Source organism: Eulemur rufifrons, chromosome 10 (genome assembly GCF_041146395.1).
Source record: "Eulemur rufifrons isolate Redbay chromosome 10, OSU_ERuf_1, whole genome shotgun sequence".
NCBI classification, from domain to species: Eukaryota; Metazoa; Chordata; class Mammalia; order Primates; family Lemuridae; genus Eulemur; species Eulemur rufifrons.
In genome coordinates, this window is record NC_090992.1 from 14,959,329 (window position 1) to 14,980,324 (window position 20,996).

Sequence of the window (20,996 nt, forward strand, 5' to 3'; positions counted from 1 at the left end):
TCACACAAATAAGACTGACCATAAAGTCCACTCAAGAAAACAGTTCTGAGTAAGAGCATCAACTCAAGAGTAAGAGGCCCTGGATTTGAATATTGCCTCCATTTATTTATAAATTCCAGCAAGCAACAGTCTGAGATTCTGCTTCCCTGTCTACAAAATATGGCTAAGAACAGTAACAACTCTCACAGAGTTGTTGTGAGTACTGAATGAGATCATTCAGAGTCTGGCACAGAATGAAGACTACAAACGTTTTAGCTGTTAACTAATAATCATAATTATGGTTTTGGAGTTATTTTCACATTTTCTTCTTCACAATTTCATGAAGAAGGGAGGTACAATCACCCCCAACTTACAGTTAAAGAGATGTTTAACCAAAATCTGCCTTTTGACTCCAAATCCACTCATTTTATACCACATTATTCCTTATTCACACCCCCAAACCTAGCTCCATATACCTATTTACCAATATGACTTATTTAACATATGCATGAATCTGAAATGGGTTCTATCTGGATTTGACATGTCTGTGTAACACTTAACATGTGCCACTAATTTGGTAGTCACTTCTTACCAGTTCATTCCATCACTGTTTATTGAGATCCTACTGTGTTATTATGCCCTCACTGAAGACAGACAACATCCCTGCACTAAGAAAGCACTTTGCTTCTACTAGGGAAGATGGGCATTAAGCAAGCAAAGAGACGAATGCTAGCTTGTTACAGTGCCTGAGAAAAACCAATGGGATGAGATGATAAGCAGCAGGAGAGATATCATGGCCAGGCCTCTTGGTGACACTTAGGCAAAGACCCAAAGACAAGGAGACAGCCAGCCATGTGAAGGAATATTCCAGGTAAATGATGTCAAGTGCCTACAGTGGGAAAAGGCTAGGTGACTGGCAGGGTTAGCCAGGCAGTGGCAAGAGATGAGGGCAAAAACAGGTAATTTTTGTCATCATGTCTTATGGGCAGGCCCTCATAGGGAAATGAGTAGCCATCAATGGCTTTTTAAGGTATGACTTATATACAATTTTGTAGTGTGTTCATTTTCAGTGTGCAGTTCAAAGTCTTGACAAATGTATTTATCTATGTACAAACACCACCTCTTCTCAGGTAATCTCCCCACCCCCAATCACTGGTCCCAAGCAACTACTAATCTGCTAGCCCTAGTTTCTTCCCAATTTCCCATCAGTGGAACTATGTGGTATGTGCTCCTTTGTGTCTGACTCAGCATGTTTTTGAGATTCATAGTTGTTGCATTCACCAGTAGTCTTTCCTTTTTATTGCTAAGTAGTATTTAATACTATGGATAGACCACAATGTTTGGCAATTTGTCCACCAAGGGCTATCAAACTGAGTTAAAATCCAGTTTGTTGTTAAAAGCTTACTGCAGCTGCTAAGAATGAAGTGGAATGGTGCAACAGTGGTATTAAGGAGGCTGCTGAGAAGGCTGTTTGTTACCAGTCCAGAGGCAAGAGTATGGTAGCTTCAACTAGGTGGACATGTGCTAGTTTGGAGTTGGAGTGAGATACAGCTGCATTCAATTCCCAGCTCTAGGCTAGTAAACAGATGGCAATTTTCTGAAGGAAGTTGAGAATTTATGTTAACTAGTAACCCAGTGAAATGTAAGCCTTGCAGAGCATTTAACAGTTTTGTTTACTGACTAACCCTAAACACCTAGAACTTTGTCTGGGACACAATATACATTTAAATATTGAGATTCTTTCTATCTCTTCCAAGCATGAAAGTAAACTACGATAGCAGTGCAATCTGACAGTTGTTTCCCACCTCTCCCCAATCTTAACTGAAAAGACTTTAAGAGTCTGTGGAATACAAACATTGTGGAGACAAAGATGGACGACATTCAGCCTAAAAACATAAGACAAACCCAGCCACAAGCAGCATCGTCTTTAATAAGATCAAGTATTTTAATAAAAGCAGACCCTTAGCAGAGATGAGGGTCTACAGTTTTCTCAAAACCAGCTCTTGGAACTTTCACAGCATTTAAACTTGGGATGTCCACTGCCAAGTTCATGAGTCAGGGAGCAACTGGCTCCTTGGTAAAGAACTGGCTGGAAGGTAGCCTTAGATTTTATAAAAAAAAAATAACCTTAACCCTCTATTTCTAGAGTCCATACCACTAGTAGGCTCAGTTATGTATTTGCAGCCCTCAGCTTAACCTTTTTCTTAGACTCAAACAAAAACCCCACACCCTAGATGATCTTTATCTCCTCTCCTTGCTCATTAAGCTAGTACAATTGTGTGCCACGTGACGTTTCAGTCAACAGCAGACTGCATATACCATGGTCCCATAGATTAAAGGGAGCTGAAAAATTCCTATAGTCCAGTGATGAAGTCATGCACAATGCATCACTCATTTTGGGATGGTGTTAACCTACTGCACTGATGGTCGTATTTAGGAGCACAGTACATGCATATGTGCACTACATATTTGGTAACTATAATCGAGTGTTACTGGTTTATGTATTTACTATACTTTTTGTCATTAGAGTGCTCATTTTAAAAAAGTTATTAACTGTAAAACAGCTTTAGGTAAGTCCTTCAGGAGGTATTCTAGAACTGTGGTCCCTAACCCCACCCCTCCTCCACCCCCCACAGAAATATTGTCTTCCTGAGCTTTCTCCCATCCGCTCCCCCATCTGTGGAAATTGTCTTCCACGAAACCAGTCCCTGGTGCCAAAAAGGCTGGGGACCACTGTTCTAGGTGGCGTTGTTATCATAGATGACAGCTAAAGACCTTCTGGGGGGTAAGATGCGTAAGTGGAAAACAGTGATACTGATCATCCTGACCCTGTGTAGGCCTAAGCTAATGTGTTTGTCTTATTTTTTAACAAAAAAAGTTTAAAAGGTAAAAAAAAATAATTTTAAAAATAGAAAAAAAGCTTACAGAATAAGCATATAAAGATACTTTTGTAAAGCTGTACAATGTGTTTAAGTGTTACTAAAAGAGTCAGAAAGTTTAAAAAGTTCAGTAAGCTGATAAAGAAAAAATTTTTTTAATAAATTTAGCACAGCGTAAGTGTACAGTGTTTATAAAGTCTACAGTAACGTAACGTCCTACTACTAGGCCTTCATATTCACTCACCACCGACTCACCCAGGGCAAGTTCAGGTCCTGCAAGCTTCATTCACAGTAAGTGCCCTAATAAAGGTTATCCACTTTTTATCTTTTAAACAGTATTTTCACTGTATCTTTTCCATGTTTAGACAAATGCTTACCAATGTTACAAGTGCCTACACTGTTCAGTACAATCATATGCTGTACGGGTTTGTAGCCTAGGAGCAATTCTGTCCCACATACCCTAGGTGTGTAGTAGGCTGTCACCTAGATTTGTCAAAGTACTCTGCTGTCCTCACAGCAATGAAATCACCCCCAACAATGGATTTCTAAGAACATAATCCTGTCGTTAAGCAATGCACGACTATGTATTCTAAGTCAAAATCATGTAGTAGCTTTTTGCAAGTGTTTTTATTCACTACTCTAAACCTCATGCTATTATGTCATTGCATGACAGCTGAAGTTTAAGACAGCTGGTTTACACTCCCTAAGTAGCCTCAGTTTACTAATTTAACCTATTCTCTGGTTGAGGCTGAGGGTAAAGACCTCTGTACAATTCTCACCCAGGATCCACCCTCACATGATCACTAAAATTTATCAAATGAATCGACTGTTGTTTATGAAGAAAAGCTTCCTCAGGTCAGCCAACCAAATGCCCTCCTTGGTGCTTACTTGTTCCTTCCTGCCCTTTCCCAAAGGGTCTGATCTCATCAGTCTGCTAATCTGGAACCTAGTATTAACAAGCAATGCTCCCACCCAGACTGTGTGGTCTACAAATGCCATTTTTTAAAATGGACCCAGGGCTCTTTGGAGAAATGGCTCATTCTAGGTCTGAGAAAGCAAAGGAACAAGATGAAACTAGAACATCTTGTCACAGTAGAAAGCAAGAAGCAACCAGACTACTGAGGTCTGCACTACAGTAGAAACAAGCTTGAAGTGGATTCCCTTGGTCAAAAAAAAAATTGCATAATGGACTGGAAAACAAATACGGAAGAATCTGAATTCAGGACAAATTCACTGGTTCCTTTCAGAGGCTGCTAGAGCATCAATCCATTCTGAACATCGCTTAAGTCAAAGAATCAAACATTAAAAATGTATTTTTTTTCAAAGTTAGGTACAAATGCAGGCAGTAAAAGGGGAGATTTCGGTTTAATGATAAGCGAAAGAAAATGCCTGCAGAATAATGAATGGTATGGCTAAGAACTAAGACATTAAGCATTCACATTCAGCAGACTGGCTTAATATGGTTGTTCCATCAGCAAGTACTTTAAAAGGTTAACTCCAGACCCTTTTACAGCTTCCTCTAGTATAAAGATTAGTGTAGGAACAAAGGAAAAGCTGTTTTCTTACTGGTCTTAGAAAACTTAAAAAATGCTTTAATTAAAAATATGTAATGTTTCTCCCCATAATAGGAACCTTAATTTTATATGCTTTTAAGCAATTAAACCAATAGTGATCTAAGAATAGTAAACCCTATTAATAGTTTGCATTGTACAAAAGTAAATCAATGTCTTTAACAAAGGAATTCCCTAAGTACAAGCCGAGGAGAGAGGTCAATTTTCAAATTACCATCGTAGGTATTTAGCTGCCTCCTACCTAGTTAACTAATACTACTACAGCTTTTGAAGCACAGGAAAATCTTTTAATCTCTGCCCTTCCACAAACAAGCCCAGCCTGGAACCTTTTTTTCTAAGGATGGATCTGATTAGATTTAATGAAGAGCAACAGGACAACCAGTGAAGCCAATTGCTTTCCCTCAGAATGGTGGGAAGGCTCCTTTTAGGCTTCCTGCCACATAAAAGTGACTTTTAGCTAAACCAAAATAGTTGAACGTCACATATAAAAGGCACTCAAATACCAAAAATCTCAGACCTTTATTTCTGTTAAGACATTAAAATGCAGGCATAATTCTGCTTCTGAAAATGTTAAATAACAGATACCAATTACCTGCCATACTCCCTATATCACATACTGTACACTGCTAACACTAGAGAAGGAATGATTCCAATTTTAATGCATCTTGGTAATGTGTCTATCTGGCACTATTTGAATACCAGTAACTTTTTCAATTGAATAAGTTCACTGTTAAATATATTTGGGATTGTCCTGTCAATTTAAAGTAGGTGACCTTTAAGCCTGAAGTATATAAACATTCTTTAAAATGGAGGCACTTCCCAGTGAAGCAAAGTACACTGAACAGTTACTATATCCTATTCAAGTCTCCACCAAAATAAAGGCATAAAAAGAGAAGTAACAGAGACAGATGTCCTGAACAGAGAAAACTGCTAGTCAATGAAACAACCTTAAGTAAATAACTAGAAAAGGCACTTGACACCTAGAACCTGGGATTAGACAAGACAGTGACCTGTTCACTATCCTCCAAAGCGAGGTTACTCCTCTGGATAACTACCCCAGAGATGAAAGGGGCTAACATCTGCAGACTTCCATTCAAAATACCTGTTAACTAGAAACCCAGTCAACAAATGCCACCCTCCTAAATCAATATAAACAGGCCAACAGGAGAGGGGGATGAGTAAATGGGATGAGACAAGACCACTTCAAAAGGACAGTTTTTCCAGATCTTAGATACATCCCCAAAGAACCATGCACTTAAGATGTTAAAAATAGAATCAACACAAAAACTTTTAAAGACAGAAAATAAAGTCTCCTTCCTAAAGTTTACACAAAAAGGAATGAGGAAAAACATCCAAGAGAATCAAACAACAAGCCTAAGAATCTTAGGAAAGAAATGGGAGGACTGAAACCCAAGAAAATGGCCCAGACCTGGAGAACAGACCCACAGTCCACCCAAGGACCAATCTATACACCAAAGCACATGATAGAATAGCCTCATGTAACCACATGTTAAATTTACTTTTCTCCCATATGTCTAAGATGTACTATTACTGTATGAATTGAGAAAATGGTCTTCATTATGTTTTGTTTTGGATCAAATTGAGAATTCAGGTTGAGAAAGCATGTTCTAGGTTGTTTTAACATGTCAGATTTCGGGGAGTGAGGCTATGATAGTTGGATAGGTGGTCTGATGGAGCACCGAGAAACTTATTTGCATAGTTATAATTGTTAACTATTACCAGGAAGTGGGAACATACGAGCACTAAATCCTTACAATGAAAAATTGGTTGGTTAACTCTGGGGAGAGCTATTTGGAGAAGCAGGAAAGACAGGAATTTTCTCATGGAGTTTTAGGATATTATTTGGCATTTTTAACTATACATTTATTTGACAGAGTACAAAAAAGTTAAGTGAATAAAAGAGAAACAGTGCTACTTTATTAAAATACTGGGTTTATTTCACATGTATATTTTTGTCTCCCCACCATTTCCATGTCTGACCACTGCTACTACTATGTCCTATCATAACATTCCATACATACTTAAAACCAAGCAAAGGGTGGAGTTCCATCTTTAAAAACTAAACAGGCATTTTGGACAACACATTCTTGGCAATGGAACCTGGACAACATTTATCAAACACGGTAGGGAAAGTTCTCACTCTGCATTATAAAAAGGACAGCCAGATATCAACTGTTACAGAAATGAAATAAGACGGAAAATTTTAACAAACTGTTTAAACTATTTTCTTAAAGAGACTTCCTCCACTGCCAGAGATCTTGAATAGCCTGGAAGGAAAAAAAAAAAAAAAAAAGGAAATGTGGTTAAAGAACCAACCACAACACTTCATAGACATCAATAAATTAAACCAAGTATCTTTGCACAATGCAACATCTATTTTTTACCCTACCACCAAATTGGTGGTTCATACTCCAGATAATTAAGAACTGATTGCAAGGAAATTTGTAAACAGACATAATTTAATTTCAAATACTTTAAACATAAAATCATGATTCTTTATTATATTTAACAGCTCAAGGACCTTTAGTTAAGAAAATGAAGTGAGATTAGAGACCCATTTGGGCAATGTTGCCTCAACTTCATCTGCCCTGAGGGACCAGCTTTAGGGCTGGTCAGATTTAGCGAGTGCTCTTCTATCTAATTTGAAGCATATAGCACTCTTCCATGACAACTTGACTTTTCCATTATTCAGTACATTTTCATCTTCATGACTTTAAAAATATCAAAGAGTATCACTGTCAATTTCTGTTTTGTTCCTCAACAAAACACATGATTCCACTTGTTCAGTGCTGGCAGCATGTATTACATACAGACAGGATGACCAACACCTTCTATAAAATCACACTTTGCTTCAACTTTTAATCTAAGTGCAGAAAACTAATCTATGGCAGAAAAAAACAGCTAATTGGCAAATTTCACTAATTTACTGAAAAAAGCTGAACACAGGAGACTTACTCTCAACGCATAACCTGTCCTGTTATACATGGTACCTTAACAACCCTATTTAACTTTATTCCCCTTTACAACCTGAGTATACTGTAAATGAGAGTAAAAATAAATATGAATTTTCCTCTATTGACAAAATCACTTTCAAGAATTATAAAATTTAACAGTTAACTAAAGCTAATAATATCTAGTGATAACCACAATTTGGCTTCTTCCTTCCAGATTTCACGTTGATTTTAGCAAAATATGCTTCTCATAAGATCTATGGAGAAAATGATCTTCTTTACCAACTCCTAAGAAAGCAAAGACCAGACTGCCCTAAGCAGCCAAATGGAGCAGCAAGGAAAACCACAGCATATTTCCTTAGCCAACACAGTACCAAAAGTAAAACTAAGTCCAATAACCAAGAGATAATTTACCAACTATATAAAAGCTGGGGAAAATGTACTAAAAAAAATTATCTTCTCAGCCTCTGCCAACAAAATTCTTAGAGTTTCCATGTATTTAATCTGAAGTATTGTCTGTGGCTAGGAACCTTTTAAAAGGAGCCAACACTTAAAAAGTGACTTATAGAGTACAAGGAGAATCTTAATAAATCACAAAAAAATTTAAATTTGGTCATGTCCCCAGAAAATTCAGTTACCTCCTGGTCAGTCATCCGAAAGCAATTCTTCACGTAATTGATGAACTTCGCTTCCACTTTGGGAAGAGAACCACCCTATTGAGACAAAAGCATTATTAGGATAAGTATAGAAATAATGTTTAAGAGAACACTAGGAAATTCCTCAAAGATTTGCATGCTATTACATGGATTAGTTCATTTCTTGCCCCTTGAACTTTCTTTGCAATATCGATGTCTTTAAAAGGCCCAGAAAGCCCTAGTGGGCAAGGTTTGTCAAAGGTTCAAATCTTCCCAGATAGCCTTTATTGGTATACAAAATACAAGCCACACTTGGGATTCTACAGGCACACAAATATGGCAACTCACTGTCTATCCATATTACCAGAGACATCAGTTTTATAACAACACTCTACTACCCAGAACCAAATCCAAAACAAACATATGCCCCTTTAGAGAACCATGTCACAAGTGACCATAACTGCTTAAAAAAAAAAAATATATATATATATATATATATATATTTTTAACAAGAACCTAGGTCCAACACAACACTGACCTGGGCATCAACTCAGCAGATATATATATATAGCTGAATGGGGAAGAAAACTGTAGTAATTACACTTCATTAACCTCTCACTAAAATTTGGAATTTCCTTCAAATTGTCCATATAGGCAAGAAACTGCAACAGTATTAACAATACCTGTCACTTTGTCACCTAAATTTTCAAAACATTATCATTCCAAGTATCTTGAAATATTTATCATTACTATGGAATTATCTAAGGCACTAAATTAATCCCTTGTTTCCTATTTTGATTAACTAAATTTTGTTTTCCTTATAACTTGAATATTATCTTTATACATTTTTAAAAGATTGAAAAGGGTCCCGAATGCCAAAGGGACCACCGGGACTGCCACAAAATCAGGTATAGAATATTAAGATACTTAACTGCCTCCATCACCTAAGAAAATAAACCTCACTATAATCATTACCATTTCAAAATTATTGTCACATACTTTCTCATTCGATTCATTCAAATGTTTATTGAGCAGCTAAGGAGATACAAAGGTGATTAAAACATTGTCAAAGAGGTGAGGCAAATGCACAAGTAAGGGAAAGCAAAGGGCAAGTTTCACTGAATCACAACAGTCAAAAGAAAGTGCTTTAGGAAATCAAGAGTGAGATTGTTTCAAGCCTGGAAGGGGGCATGAGTAGCAAATCAGGAAAGGGGATTGAGATTAAAATAGAAGACTTCAGTCTGGATTGTTGATGATACTCAGTATGGACTATTATCTGTCTCTCCTTTTCCTCTCTCCCCATCTTTGGGCTTAATTTACCAGTAGTGCCCAGGGCTGTTCAATGCGCCTGCAATTAAACCAAGGAGATAGGACCATATTAAAATGGGGGGAGGGACATCTAAAAGATTGCATACAGTGCTAAAATGACATCTTAGTACTGTATGCAAGGGATAAAAATAAGTCAGTGATACCATGAAGGCCAAAGGGTGACTAAAGCAAACAAGAAATACATTCTGGTTTTAAACTGCCATTTTCCCAGTGGACTTATCACTGCACAAGGCAAGAGATGTACTGAAGCCATGAAGAGCCTGAAGCACAAGAAAAACATGGGGAAAAGAGTTGGCAACTTTTCCTCACCATCCCACATTTATTCTTAATAATGGGTTCTAAAAGTGTCATTCATAGAATTAAACCTTCTCTCAAACGTATTTCCAAGACATTTAAACCAATTATTCCATGCTATAACTCAAGTCTAGAGTTAACTAAAGTTTAGTTAAGTTTTAGTTCCCCAATCAAGTAGGCAAAATGTGAGCTAATCCTCTTCCCATGTTTCCACTACTTTAGACAAAAGGAGGCTAGATAAAAGCATATTAGTCACTCACAAATTTTAGGTATCACTTCATGTATTGACTGGTGACATCTTGGTGTGAAGGGCAAATAGAAATGACTCAAAATTTGCTGGAAAATGTTTTTGACTATAGAGTCAATCATGAGCAATCAAATCATTTTTAACTACAGTGCCAAGCAGCCAAAGACTTGACGAGTCTCCACTTTTCCAGCGGTTTGCGTTTTCACTGAAGCCTCATACGCCCTCTGCTGGTTCTGTAGCATATCTTATAACTAAAGTAGTCAAAAGGAAGCGTTCTCACTGACCTCATTTTAATATCTATGGTCAGAATGTGTGTGTAACCAATGTGCTGATTTCTTATATAATGGAAATTAGGCATATTAAACATCACATATGCAAAAAAGAAAATCAAAGTCAAAATTATAAATGAATGTAAGTAGTTGTATTTTTATAATCCATTTTAATTTAAAAAATTTGCAGCATTAAAGAATTGGGTGTATTAAAAGGACAAAAAATTATGAGCACTCTAATTTACATAAAATCCCAGAAAGATGCAATTTTGAGAGGACAAATCTACCAAACTAGTTTCCTTAATGTAATTTGACTCACCTTTTCTATACTTGCTTGCATTTTTGCCTTAATGTCTTCTACAGAACTAGGTCCTTTTGGTGTTTTAGGAGTTTTTTCCTGCTTTTTGAAGGATTCTTGACCCTGAAAAAAAAAATTCAAAATGTATAACACAGCTTCTTTTAAAATTTCTACTTGAATCTAATATGCAAAACCAGAGTTGAGACCCTCTGCTCTATGCTGATGTATATATCTTTCAACAACCAAGATTCCTTACAGGAAAGAACTGTTTACATCAGTTAAAAAAAAAAATCTGTTGACTTCCTCCCCCACTGGAACACCAGCAGTCTTATATCTAGTATGTATGTTTCTGTTTGTGTGTGTACCTAGAACCAAGATTATCAACAAGCAGATTTTAGCCCTTTAAGACACTAATGACAAGAGTTCCTCAAAGGCCTATGAAATTTCAGACAGACTAGATTCTTCCACACTAGAACCTTTTTCCCCCCAACTACATCAATGAAGCATGTATTTGTGTAAAGGCTTACACTTACCTTTGATCTTGGTGTTGATGGTTTTGAGTCTTTTCCATTCTGGTTTGATTTCTGTGCATTTTTGGCTGGAGTATCTCGTACGGACTGCAATTAGAAGTCAATCTTAATCAGCACCCCCAATATAAAAGACATATCAATGCAAATAAAACTGCCTCAAACCATGTAAGAAAAGCAGTCATTTTGACGAAAGGTGGCAAAGGGCTACCTCATCATGAGTGAAGGCCAGGGATGAAGAAAATAGATCATTCCCCACTATTAGTAAAGTTTACAGGACAGCCCTACTCAGGACCAATTTTCAATGATATTTCCCAAGCCTGCTTTCATTAAACTACAAAACAGGTCAATATCACTAAAGAACTTTCTATTATTAGCTATATTTGACAATCTTGTAGCACTGAACCTACTACTTACTTTCTTCACTGGAGCTTTTTCTTCAGTATCCTCATCATCAAACTCATCATCATCATCATCACTACAAAGAAAGTCAAGACATTAAGAACTTTCAAAATTTGAGGTGTGAATAAAAGAAACAAAAGTAGGATCTTGAAGAAACTACGGCTGCACCTATATTTACTGCAGCATTAGAGCCTGCAGCACCTATATTACTACAGCCAAGAGCCAAGAGGTGAAAGCAACCCAAATACTAAATGGCTGAATAAAGAAAATGTCTAGGTCGGGCACAGTGGCTCACGCCTGTAATTCTAGCATTCTGGGAAGCCAGGAGACAGGAGGATCACTTGAGATCAGGAGTTCGAGACCAGCCTTAGTGAGAGTGAGACCCCATCTCTACTAAAAATAGAAAAAAATCAGCCGGGCGTTGTGGCGCATGCCTGTAGTCCCAGCTCCTCAGGAGGCTGAGGCAGAGGACTGCTTGAGCCCAGGAGTGTGAGGTTGCTGCGAGCTAAGCTGACACCACTCTAGCCTGGCCAACGGAGTCAGACTCTGTCTCAAAAATGGGGGGGGGGGATGTGCATACATAACACACATGCAATGGAACATCATTGAGTCTTTAAAAAGGAAATCCTGTCACATGCTGCAACATGGATGACCTTTGTGAATATTAAGTGAAATAAGCCAGTCACAAAAGGACAAATACTACAAGTCTACTTATGAGATATCCAGAGTAGTCAAAGTCAAAGAAGCAGAAATTAAAATTGTCCTTCCCAAGAGCTAAGAAATGGAGCTGTCCAATGGGTACAGAGTTTGTTTTGTAAGAAAGAGTGTGAGATCTGTTGCACAACGTGAATATAGCTAGCACTACTAATGACAGTTAAATGATAAAAGCCATGCTGTTAAAAAAAATTGTGGTAAGGTGAAAGAAATTAAAAACCTAAATAAACATCCCATGTTCACAAATATTAAGATGGCAACACTCCCCAAACTTAATATACAGATTTAATACAATTCCCAGGCTGGCTTCTTTGTAGAAATAGAGCCTAAAATTCATATAGAACAAGGAACCCAAAGAGGCCAAAAGAAATCTTAAAAAGGAACAAAGTTCAAAGACTCACACTTCGTAATTTCAAATAATCTACAAAAACTACAAAGCAGGGCCAAATGTGGTGGCTCATGCCTGTAATCCTAGCACTGAGAGACCTAGGCGGGAAGACTGCTTGAGTTCAGGAGTTCAAGACCAGCCTGAGCAAGAGTGAGACCCACTATAATGGTACCACTGCACTCTACCCTACCCAGAGCAACAGAAGAGACACTGTCTCAGAATAAATAAAATAAAATAAAAATCCAGTCATAAAAGACCTTGTTATGATTCCATTTATGTGAAATATCTATCTAGAACAGGCAAATCTATAAAGACAATATTTAAGAGTGGTTAACTAGTGCTGAGGATGAGGGTTAATAGTTAATGGGCATGATTTCTTTTTCAGGCGATGAAATGTTCTAAAATTGGCTGGGCGCAGTGGCTCATGCCTGTAATCCTAACACTCTGGGAGGCCAAGGTGGGAGGATTGCTCAAGGTCAGGAGTTCGAGACCAGCCCGAGCAAGAGAAAGACCCCGTCTCTACTAAAAAATAGAAAGAAATTAACCGGACAACTAAAAACAGAAATAAATAAAAAGTTATCTGGGCATGGTGGCGCATGCCTGTAGTCCCAGCTACTTGGGAGGCTGAGGCAGGACTGCTTGAGCCGAGGAGTTTGAGGTTGCTGTGAGCTAGGCTGACGCCACGGCACTCTAGCCCAGGCAACAGAGTGAGACTCTGTCTCAAAAAAAAAAAAAAGAAAAGAAAAGAAAGAAATGTTCTAAAATTGGTTGTGCTAACCATTACTCAGCTGTGCATATAGAAAACCACAGAACTGTATTTTAAATGGTCAATTGAAAATTTTGTTGTGTTAATTAGAATGAGTATTATAACTTAAAAAGTCACATACACAGTCCTCTACATGATTTTTAACAGTGATTTTGTCAGTACAAGATTTTGGCCTTACAACCCAATCCCTGCAGATGCCTCTTTTGTACTAGGAAGGTAGTGACTTCCACAAAACCATTATCAGTGACAGCTTTACTTATTGGGATATTCCCTCATAAATTTTAAAACATGTTTAAGGAGAGCATGACACATTATATTCTTAACATTACACACAATATATAAGCTTTTCTGGCTTAAATAAATAGCAAAGTCAACCAAGCCCATACCATACCCTTTCCATCCTCTAAGCAGGACCCATTTTATATTGTGGGTTCCAAGTCTTCTGATACCATGGCTTAGATTTCCAACTAACAAACCTTTAGGCGCCTCTTTGCATTTTCAATGCCACCTACATTGGGCCCTTACCGCCCCCCAACCAGTGGCAGTGGAAGCAAGTTCCTACGAAGAGTTGTTCCTTTAAAACATCCACTAACTGTCCCTTACTATGTACATCTGACTACCCTTTCTTTGCTTACATAAAAACTTGTTGATCTGGACCCTGAAAGCACCTACACTTTTCATTCCTCTCAACACCTAAATTAAAGACAACTTAGAAGATGCACAGAAGAACACAAATGCAAATTCTTACATTGTGGTTACGTCAGGAATTATACCCATTTCAAAGAAAGGAAATCTTCCAAAGTCCCAAAAGGACCAGGATACCAATCAGGTTCTACTCCAAAGCCTTCCTGGAAGGAACTGCTTGTCCCCCAAAGCCTCAGTGTATATGCTACTGAACACTCATTTATAAACTTATGAAAAAGTAACTTGAAATCACTAGACTAAATCAGTACAAACTTAATTAAGCACTATATACCATCTGTATTTCTCATTCTTCCCTTAAGTGATGATGGTCAAACACTAATTACCTTGAGTTCATGTATAAGTTTAACATGTAGTTATTTCGAATTTTTAAGCTTTCAGCCTTTCTCCTGTTTTCTGCCTTCATTGTCATGCTCCGAGTTTTTTTTTTTTTACAACTACCAGCTTAGTTATCTTAGGTTTTTGAAAACCTAACTTCCAGATTTATCATTAATGCATGTTCTTTCAAATCTTTTTAGATTCCATTTCAAGCGTGCTTTCAACACACCCATGTCTACCAATATCAGAACCGAAGGACAAAGCTGAGACAAATTAAGAATTCAATGCGTTAGAACTTACTGATATTGTCACATAAGACCAATTATAAATAGCACTTTATTCCACAGTGGGCATCTAACTTATTACCATGCTTGATCTAGCTTAGTAAACACATTAAATCTTGTTCCCAACCATATTTTAAATCCCAAAGAAAACTCAATATCCCTTTTGGAATCTAAATTTTGTTAATAAGGAACCACAAAGAACCACAGGCCAAAATTCTTTGTGGAAAACCTTTAGTAACTTATAAAATGAATGTAACTGGAGCTGTTCAGTCAGATTCTCTCTTTTCATGCAATCTACTTACTATGAACTGTTTACCATAATATATCAGACTTGATAATGTACAGTAGAAAGCAATAGTCAAACTTGAGAAATGCTGCATAGTCTATCCATGTGAAGATTCACAATGCACAGCATATTTTAAAGGCTCATAGTCCAAATATCCTTTCAACTCAGCTCATGTAACGTCAACTAACAACCACTTGCCCTTTATTTAATTATAAGCTACCAATTAATTACAGAGGATAACTGCTAAATGATTTTCATAAAATCCCTCCCCCCAAGCATATAACCAGGTCAGTTTCTAAGGGCATACTACTTACTCTTCATCATCATCATCGTCGTCGTCGTCGTCATCATCATCTTCATCAGCAGCAAGTTTTACTTTTTTCTAAAAAAAAAAAAACAAAAAACAAAACACTCATCAACAAAAGCTGATCTTTATCACCAAACCATAGGCTAGAATTCAAGACCTGTAGTAAAATTTCATCTATACCTGTGGAACCTTGCTACCACCTCCAGGGGCAGATCGCTTTCCAGATATACTTAAGAGTTTCACATCCTCCTCCTCTTCATCTTCTGACTCTGCATCTTCTTCCACAGCTAAAATAAAATTCTTAGACATTATAAAACTCAAGAAGCAAGAACTCAGAAAGAACACTGATAACATAGAATAACAAGTATTCTAAAAACTTTAGATTCTATTGGAAACAGCAAATGGGGACTAGAACTTTTTAAAAAGGAATGAGGCTAATGTTTATTGCTAGTTTTTAAATGCAAAACCAGGCCTCTCCAGTTATAAATTACTACATTCCCACTTGAACCTATCATAAAGACTACAGCATGCTTTAAAGTCCAAATTGGTGGCTGGTCTGAAGGTAGTGCGTTATCTCATTTGACTGTTCAGTCGGTTACAGATTGAACTTGTTCTACTACTCCCCCCCTCTTCTCATAACTGCACTCGACTAGTCTTTTAAAAAAGTCCAAATTGGGAACCAAGGAACTGCATTAAAGAGAATAAACTAAATACCATAATATGTAAAAATAACATACCTACTAAGTGCTGCCCACTAATATGCACAGGCCCTGAACCACACTTCAATCGTAAGACCACTGGTGGTGTTATTTCAAAGCCCCCAAGGGAAACCTAAAAAGGGAGAAATTTTTAATCACCAAACTGGAAGAAAAAACGTATAAAGGGCATTACAGGTAAACCTACAAATCAAATCAACAAACCAGTGAACCTGTTTTTCCACCTGATAAACAAATCCGCAGAAACCATCATGTTCAAGAATTTACCATTGAAACCTAGAGTGACAAGATAAAAAACCCACTTTCTATCGCCTTGATATAAGCTAAATGACACACCTACCTTAAAGCAACAGAATTAAACCTTGACACAAAATCCAAAGTGTAAGTGCCCTTACCGTTGGCTGTACAGACATTTTCAAAGTTGCCAGTGTTACTTTAATTGGACTGCCTTCATAATTCATTGCCTCTGCTTCAACAATGTGCAATTCATCCTTTGCACCAGCCCCTAAACTGACCTGTGAACAAAAAAAAAAATACTTCAAGTTCCAGCTATTTTACAACCCCTCCTAAAATTTGTTAGGTACAGCCATGAGTCGCTTAATGACAGGGATACATTCTGAGAAATGTGTTGTTAGGTGATTTCATCTTTGTGAGGACATAAGAATGTACTTATACAAACCTACATGTTATAGCCTACTACACACCTAGCCTATTGCTCCTAGGCCACAAACCTGTACAGCATGTTACTGCACTCAATACTGTGAACAACTGTGTAACACAATAGTATTTGTGCATCTAAATACAGAAAAGGTACAGTAAAAACAGATTATAATCCTACAGGATGACCACCATTATGTATGTGGTCCTTTGTTGACCAAGCAGCTTTTATGCAGCATATGACTATTTTTAAATAATCAAGTATAAATCTTTCATTACTACCCTTTATGGAAAACAAATTTGTGCACAATGTCTTCAAGTTCTATGTGATCTCTGCAAATCAATTTTTCATGTTCAGTAAATTTGAAGAAATGCATACACAAAGTATGTATCACCTAGCAAATGTTTATTGAGCAACCACTACAGAGTTCTGCAGTGCACTAGTCTCCGTGAGAGATAGGAAAGATTATCACCACCCCCAAGGGAAATTTATAACACAACCGAATACACTGACTGGACTTTACAAGATTACCAAATGAGTGGTAAAGATGCCAAATTCTTCATTATAGATGAACAGACAATGAGGTACATACACTGTCCAGTTATTAAAAAACACTATCTTTTAAGCAGCCAGGGAAGCAAAGGAAAAAAGTCTCAAGCCACATGAATAGGAACTAAAAGGCTGAAATAAGAAAGATTAAGTAGTTTATTTTGAAAGTTTAAGTACCGTTCTTAAAGATAACTGGTGCTCATTTTCATCATTATCCACCTTAAAGTGATAATCTTTGTCGGCCTTTAGTTCACAACCTGTAAATGAAGAAAAAAGCAACTCTAACAAGGAGAAAAATAACACTGGAACTTAAGTGTGGGTAACCGAACATCATAGTTAACTTGTGAACTAGTTTTTCACTATTTTTAGCTACCAGAGAGCAAAGCAGAATGATCTCTTCCTGGATTTCTTGAACATGAACTTCTATAAACATCAAGCAACACCCATAGAAGACTGCATATTCTATTTTCTCATCATTCTATTTCATTCCTAATCACACTGACACACATACCATTACCATTTTGCAGACAGAAACAGGCTCAATGATTTAATAAATCTGGAACTGAAACAATTATCTGGAACCAAATCTAACATACAATGTTATTAACTTCCCACTATGTAAAAAAGGTGAATTATCTACCTAAACTCCCAAGTGGCAAATCAGAAATGAGAATGGTTACACAAATGTGAATAGCTTGTACTTACACAGAAAATGACAAAACATTAAAGAACCACAGCTAGTTACAGGATCGACGTTGATTAAATTATACTCAAAAATTATGTTTGAGGGTTGTTTCCAATAGAAAGGATTAACAAAAAATTCAAATATAAATTGGTAAGAAATTTCATCTACCAAAATGACTAGGAATAAAGCCTAAATGTATACATTCATGTGTCTACTCCCACTCCATGGGCAAATTGTTTTAAATACTGTCAGAAAAAAATTATATTTTAAGTGATTCCCTTTCGTTGCCATCTAACAGTTACTGGTACGTAGATGCTTCAATATACATGCCCAATTAACAAATCTCAGCATGATTAAGAAAGATAAAATTTGGGGTAGGATTTGCACTGACTTCAAAGTGTGACTGGCACAAAGATTAGGCTTCTGCAATTAACTTCACTGAGACACAAAACCAGAGTAGGACTCTCCCCTTAGAACTGCAGGGCAGTGGATATCAGGGGTTGGGAGGGGCTGCAAGTGTGCAAAAGCGGTGCCCCAAAATTCTGGTTACAAGGTAACGAACTACGAATAATCCCAGGTTTTTAACTGACCCCTCTGCAAGTTTACTCATCTTTAAAAAAAAAAAAAAAAGAAAAAAACAACCTGTTTGCTGAATGCTACACATAAGGCTGCCTGCTTCATTCCTACTTACAAAGCACCAGCTCTAGAGGCAAGGTCATTAAGCATCAGTACCGTCACCTACAGTAGGGCTACCGGACAGAAAAGGGACTTCAAAAATGAGAACTACCATCATAGTGTGTGCTGTTAAGCACTGAACAAAGACCTGTAGAATCCTGGTTCTATCAGCCAGACACCTATCATTTCCCGCCCAACAGCTTCAACCGAGCCACCGTACCCTAGGTTCAGGAGTGAAATGAATCCGGTGTGCCCCGGATGTAGCGCCCACACCCCCTCCTTCCCCCAACCACGTGGCAACCACGTGCTCCCGGCGGTTGCGGCCTCCTCACGCGCTGCTGCGCCTCCCCTCCCCCTGTGGCTGGCCGAGGCACAGGGCTAAGTCTCGCTCCCAGAGCTGCAGACCCTGAGGCCTGGGGTCTAGAGAAAAACGCCAGGCTGTATCAATCCCCTCCTCCAGCATGTAGGCCCACGCTTCACCACGAGCCCACACGGCCTCCTGGAACACCCAGCCTGGGGCCCGGAATTAGAATCCTACGAACTCGACCCTTGGGAAAAATCCATGCCTGGAGCTCTACTGCGTACACTCAGCAACACCGAACCTTCTTCAGCCTGTTGGTTCCACCTCACCTCGGGCCCGGCCTTCAGACTGTTCACACCGCAGGCTGTTCAAGCCGCCCCTCCTTCCCACCCCTTCGTGCCGCCGGCTCCCCTCCTGGCTCTCATCCCTCAGGATCCAGGGCTCCGGCAGCTCGACTCCCACTTCCCCTCCCTCAGCCTCAGGCCTCCGGCCTGCTTAGCTTTCTCTGCCATCCCAGGCCTCAGCCGGATTCCCGCCCCCCCACCTCAAAGCCACCAGGCCCAGCTCGGCCTGGCTCCAAGCCCCGCAGCACTTACCGAAAAGATAGTTCTGGGGCCTCAGGGGGCTCATGTCCATGTCCATCGAATCTTCCATGGGGTGGTGGCACGCACTTAGGTAGGAGAGAAGGTGGACGGAGATACACGACTACTGCTCCAAAGAACAGCCGCGCAGGACGGAATCACACCAGGGAAAGGACGCGCGTTCCCCGCGCATATATATAGCCCCTCACTATCTCGCGAGAACTTATCAAGTCCCGCCTCCGCGCGCGTGCTCGGAAACTCCCCTCCCCATACGGTCGCCCTTCTGCGCAAGCGCTTTTCAACCCCACTCCTCTGTGTCTCGACCCCCACCTCCTCCAGGTACTTCGCGGGCTCCCAGCGAGCACGCGCACTCGTACTCCGGCCCCACCCCCTCGGCCGCCGCCGCCCGTGCGCAAGCGTGCTTTCTCCTGGTAGCGCGCGCTCCCCACCTCCAGCCCTTCCACGTCTCTCTCTCCGGCGCGCCGACCTCGCGCCAAGAGCCCGCGTAGCCCACCCTGCAAGATGGCGTCGGTATCAGATGTGGAGGGTTAGCCGGTGGGAAATGAGCCAGGGAGCAGCTCGATTCACCTTTTTCTATCCCCTGGTGCCCTGCAAGCCTCCAAACAGGCATGATCACTTCAGGATTTTTTTACTTGCCTGGAGGCCTAGGATCGGAATTAATCGTTTCTTAAAAATTAAAGCTTCAGGTGCCAGAGAGAGTGGACTGCGGGCTATTTTTTGTTGAGAAGGAAATGTAGCTACTGGCCACAGTTATTCAACTATGTTTTTATAGCTCTGTCCTTTCTGAGAAAACATCTCGAAAGTTAACGCCTCATCTTTATGTAATTTGGGGACCAAAACGGGACTGAGTCAGTTTCTTCTAAATGAGCAGGGCTAGCATCATCCTGTAAGAGCTCGCAGGGTGTACAGTCTCTGAGGTAGTGCAGACGCCCCGCCCCCCGCAACCCCTGGGCACTGGGGCGTTTTGCAGTTACCACTAATCATCTTTTTTACCTCAGCGTATGAAATAAATTGACAAATACTGTGAGGAATAAAAATAAGGATAGCGATGCCCCTACTTACTCCCTTTTCTCCAAATACAATCTAGTTGGGAAGATCCACGATAATCTATGAACCAATTATTAACAGAATCAAAATCCTAAAATGTGGAGAAATAGATACTATCAGTATGTAAATGGGGCCAGCTGTTCGCCACCTTTTCACCACGTTCAACTTCTTAAAGATTCTTAACAACCTGGTTCTTGGATCTTTTGAGATGCAGAATGTAACTAGTTGCTTCAGAAAATCCTGAGGCTTAGAAGAACTGAGGGCCGGGCGCGGTGGCTCACGCCTGTAATCCTAGCACTCTGGGAGGCCGAGGCGGGTGGATTGCTCAAGGTCAGAAGTTCGAGACCAGCCTGAGCGAGACCCCGTCTCTACTAAAAATAGAAAGACATTATATGGACACCTAAAAATCTATATAGAAAAAATTAGCCGCGCATAGTGGCGCATGCCTGTAGTCCCAGCTACTCGGGAGGCTGAGGCAGTAGGATCGCTTAAGCCCAGGAGTTTGAGGTTGCTGTGAGCTAAGCTGACGCCACGGCACTCACTCTAGCCTGGGCAACAAAGTGAGACTCTGTCTCAACAAAAAAAAAAAAACAAAA

The 20,996-nt window shown here is 39.3% G+C and overlaps 1 protein-coding gene across 4 annotated transcripts; it reads right to left on the reverse strand.

The window, feature by feature from the left end:
• Positions 1–6,377: 6,377 nt before the first annotated feature.
• Positions 6,378–19,482, reverse strand: NPM1 (nucleophosmin 1). Of its 4 annotated transcripts, XM_069484207.1 has the most exons (11): positions 19,348–19,482; positions 17,268–17,347; positions 16,279–16,398; positions 15,905–15,998; positions 15,348–15,454; positions 15,175–15,242; positions 11,418–11,478; positions 11,007–11,090; positions 10,495–10,596; positions 8,040–8,114; positions 6,378–6,717 (listed from the first exon to the last, which is right to left on the reverse strand). In XM_069484207.1, the coding sequence occupies exons 1-11, from the start codon at positions 19,403–19,405 to the stop codon at positions 6,679–6,681; spliced, it is 888 nt and encodes a 295-aa protein (XP_069340308.1). In that variant the 5' UTR covers positions 19,406–19,482; the 3' UTR covers positions 6,378–6,678. The 4 variants fall into 4 exon arrangements, with proteins under 4 accessions (XP_069340308.1, XP_069340309.1, XP_069340312.1 ...); XM_069484208.1 differs by lacking the exon at positions 11,007–11,090; XM_069484209.1 differs by lacking the exons at positions 6,378–6,717; positions 8,040–8,114 and adding an exon at positions 9,032–9,384.
• Between the last annotated feature and the right edge of the window lie 1,514 nt (positions 19,483–20,996).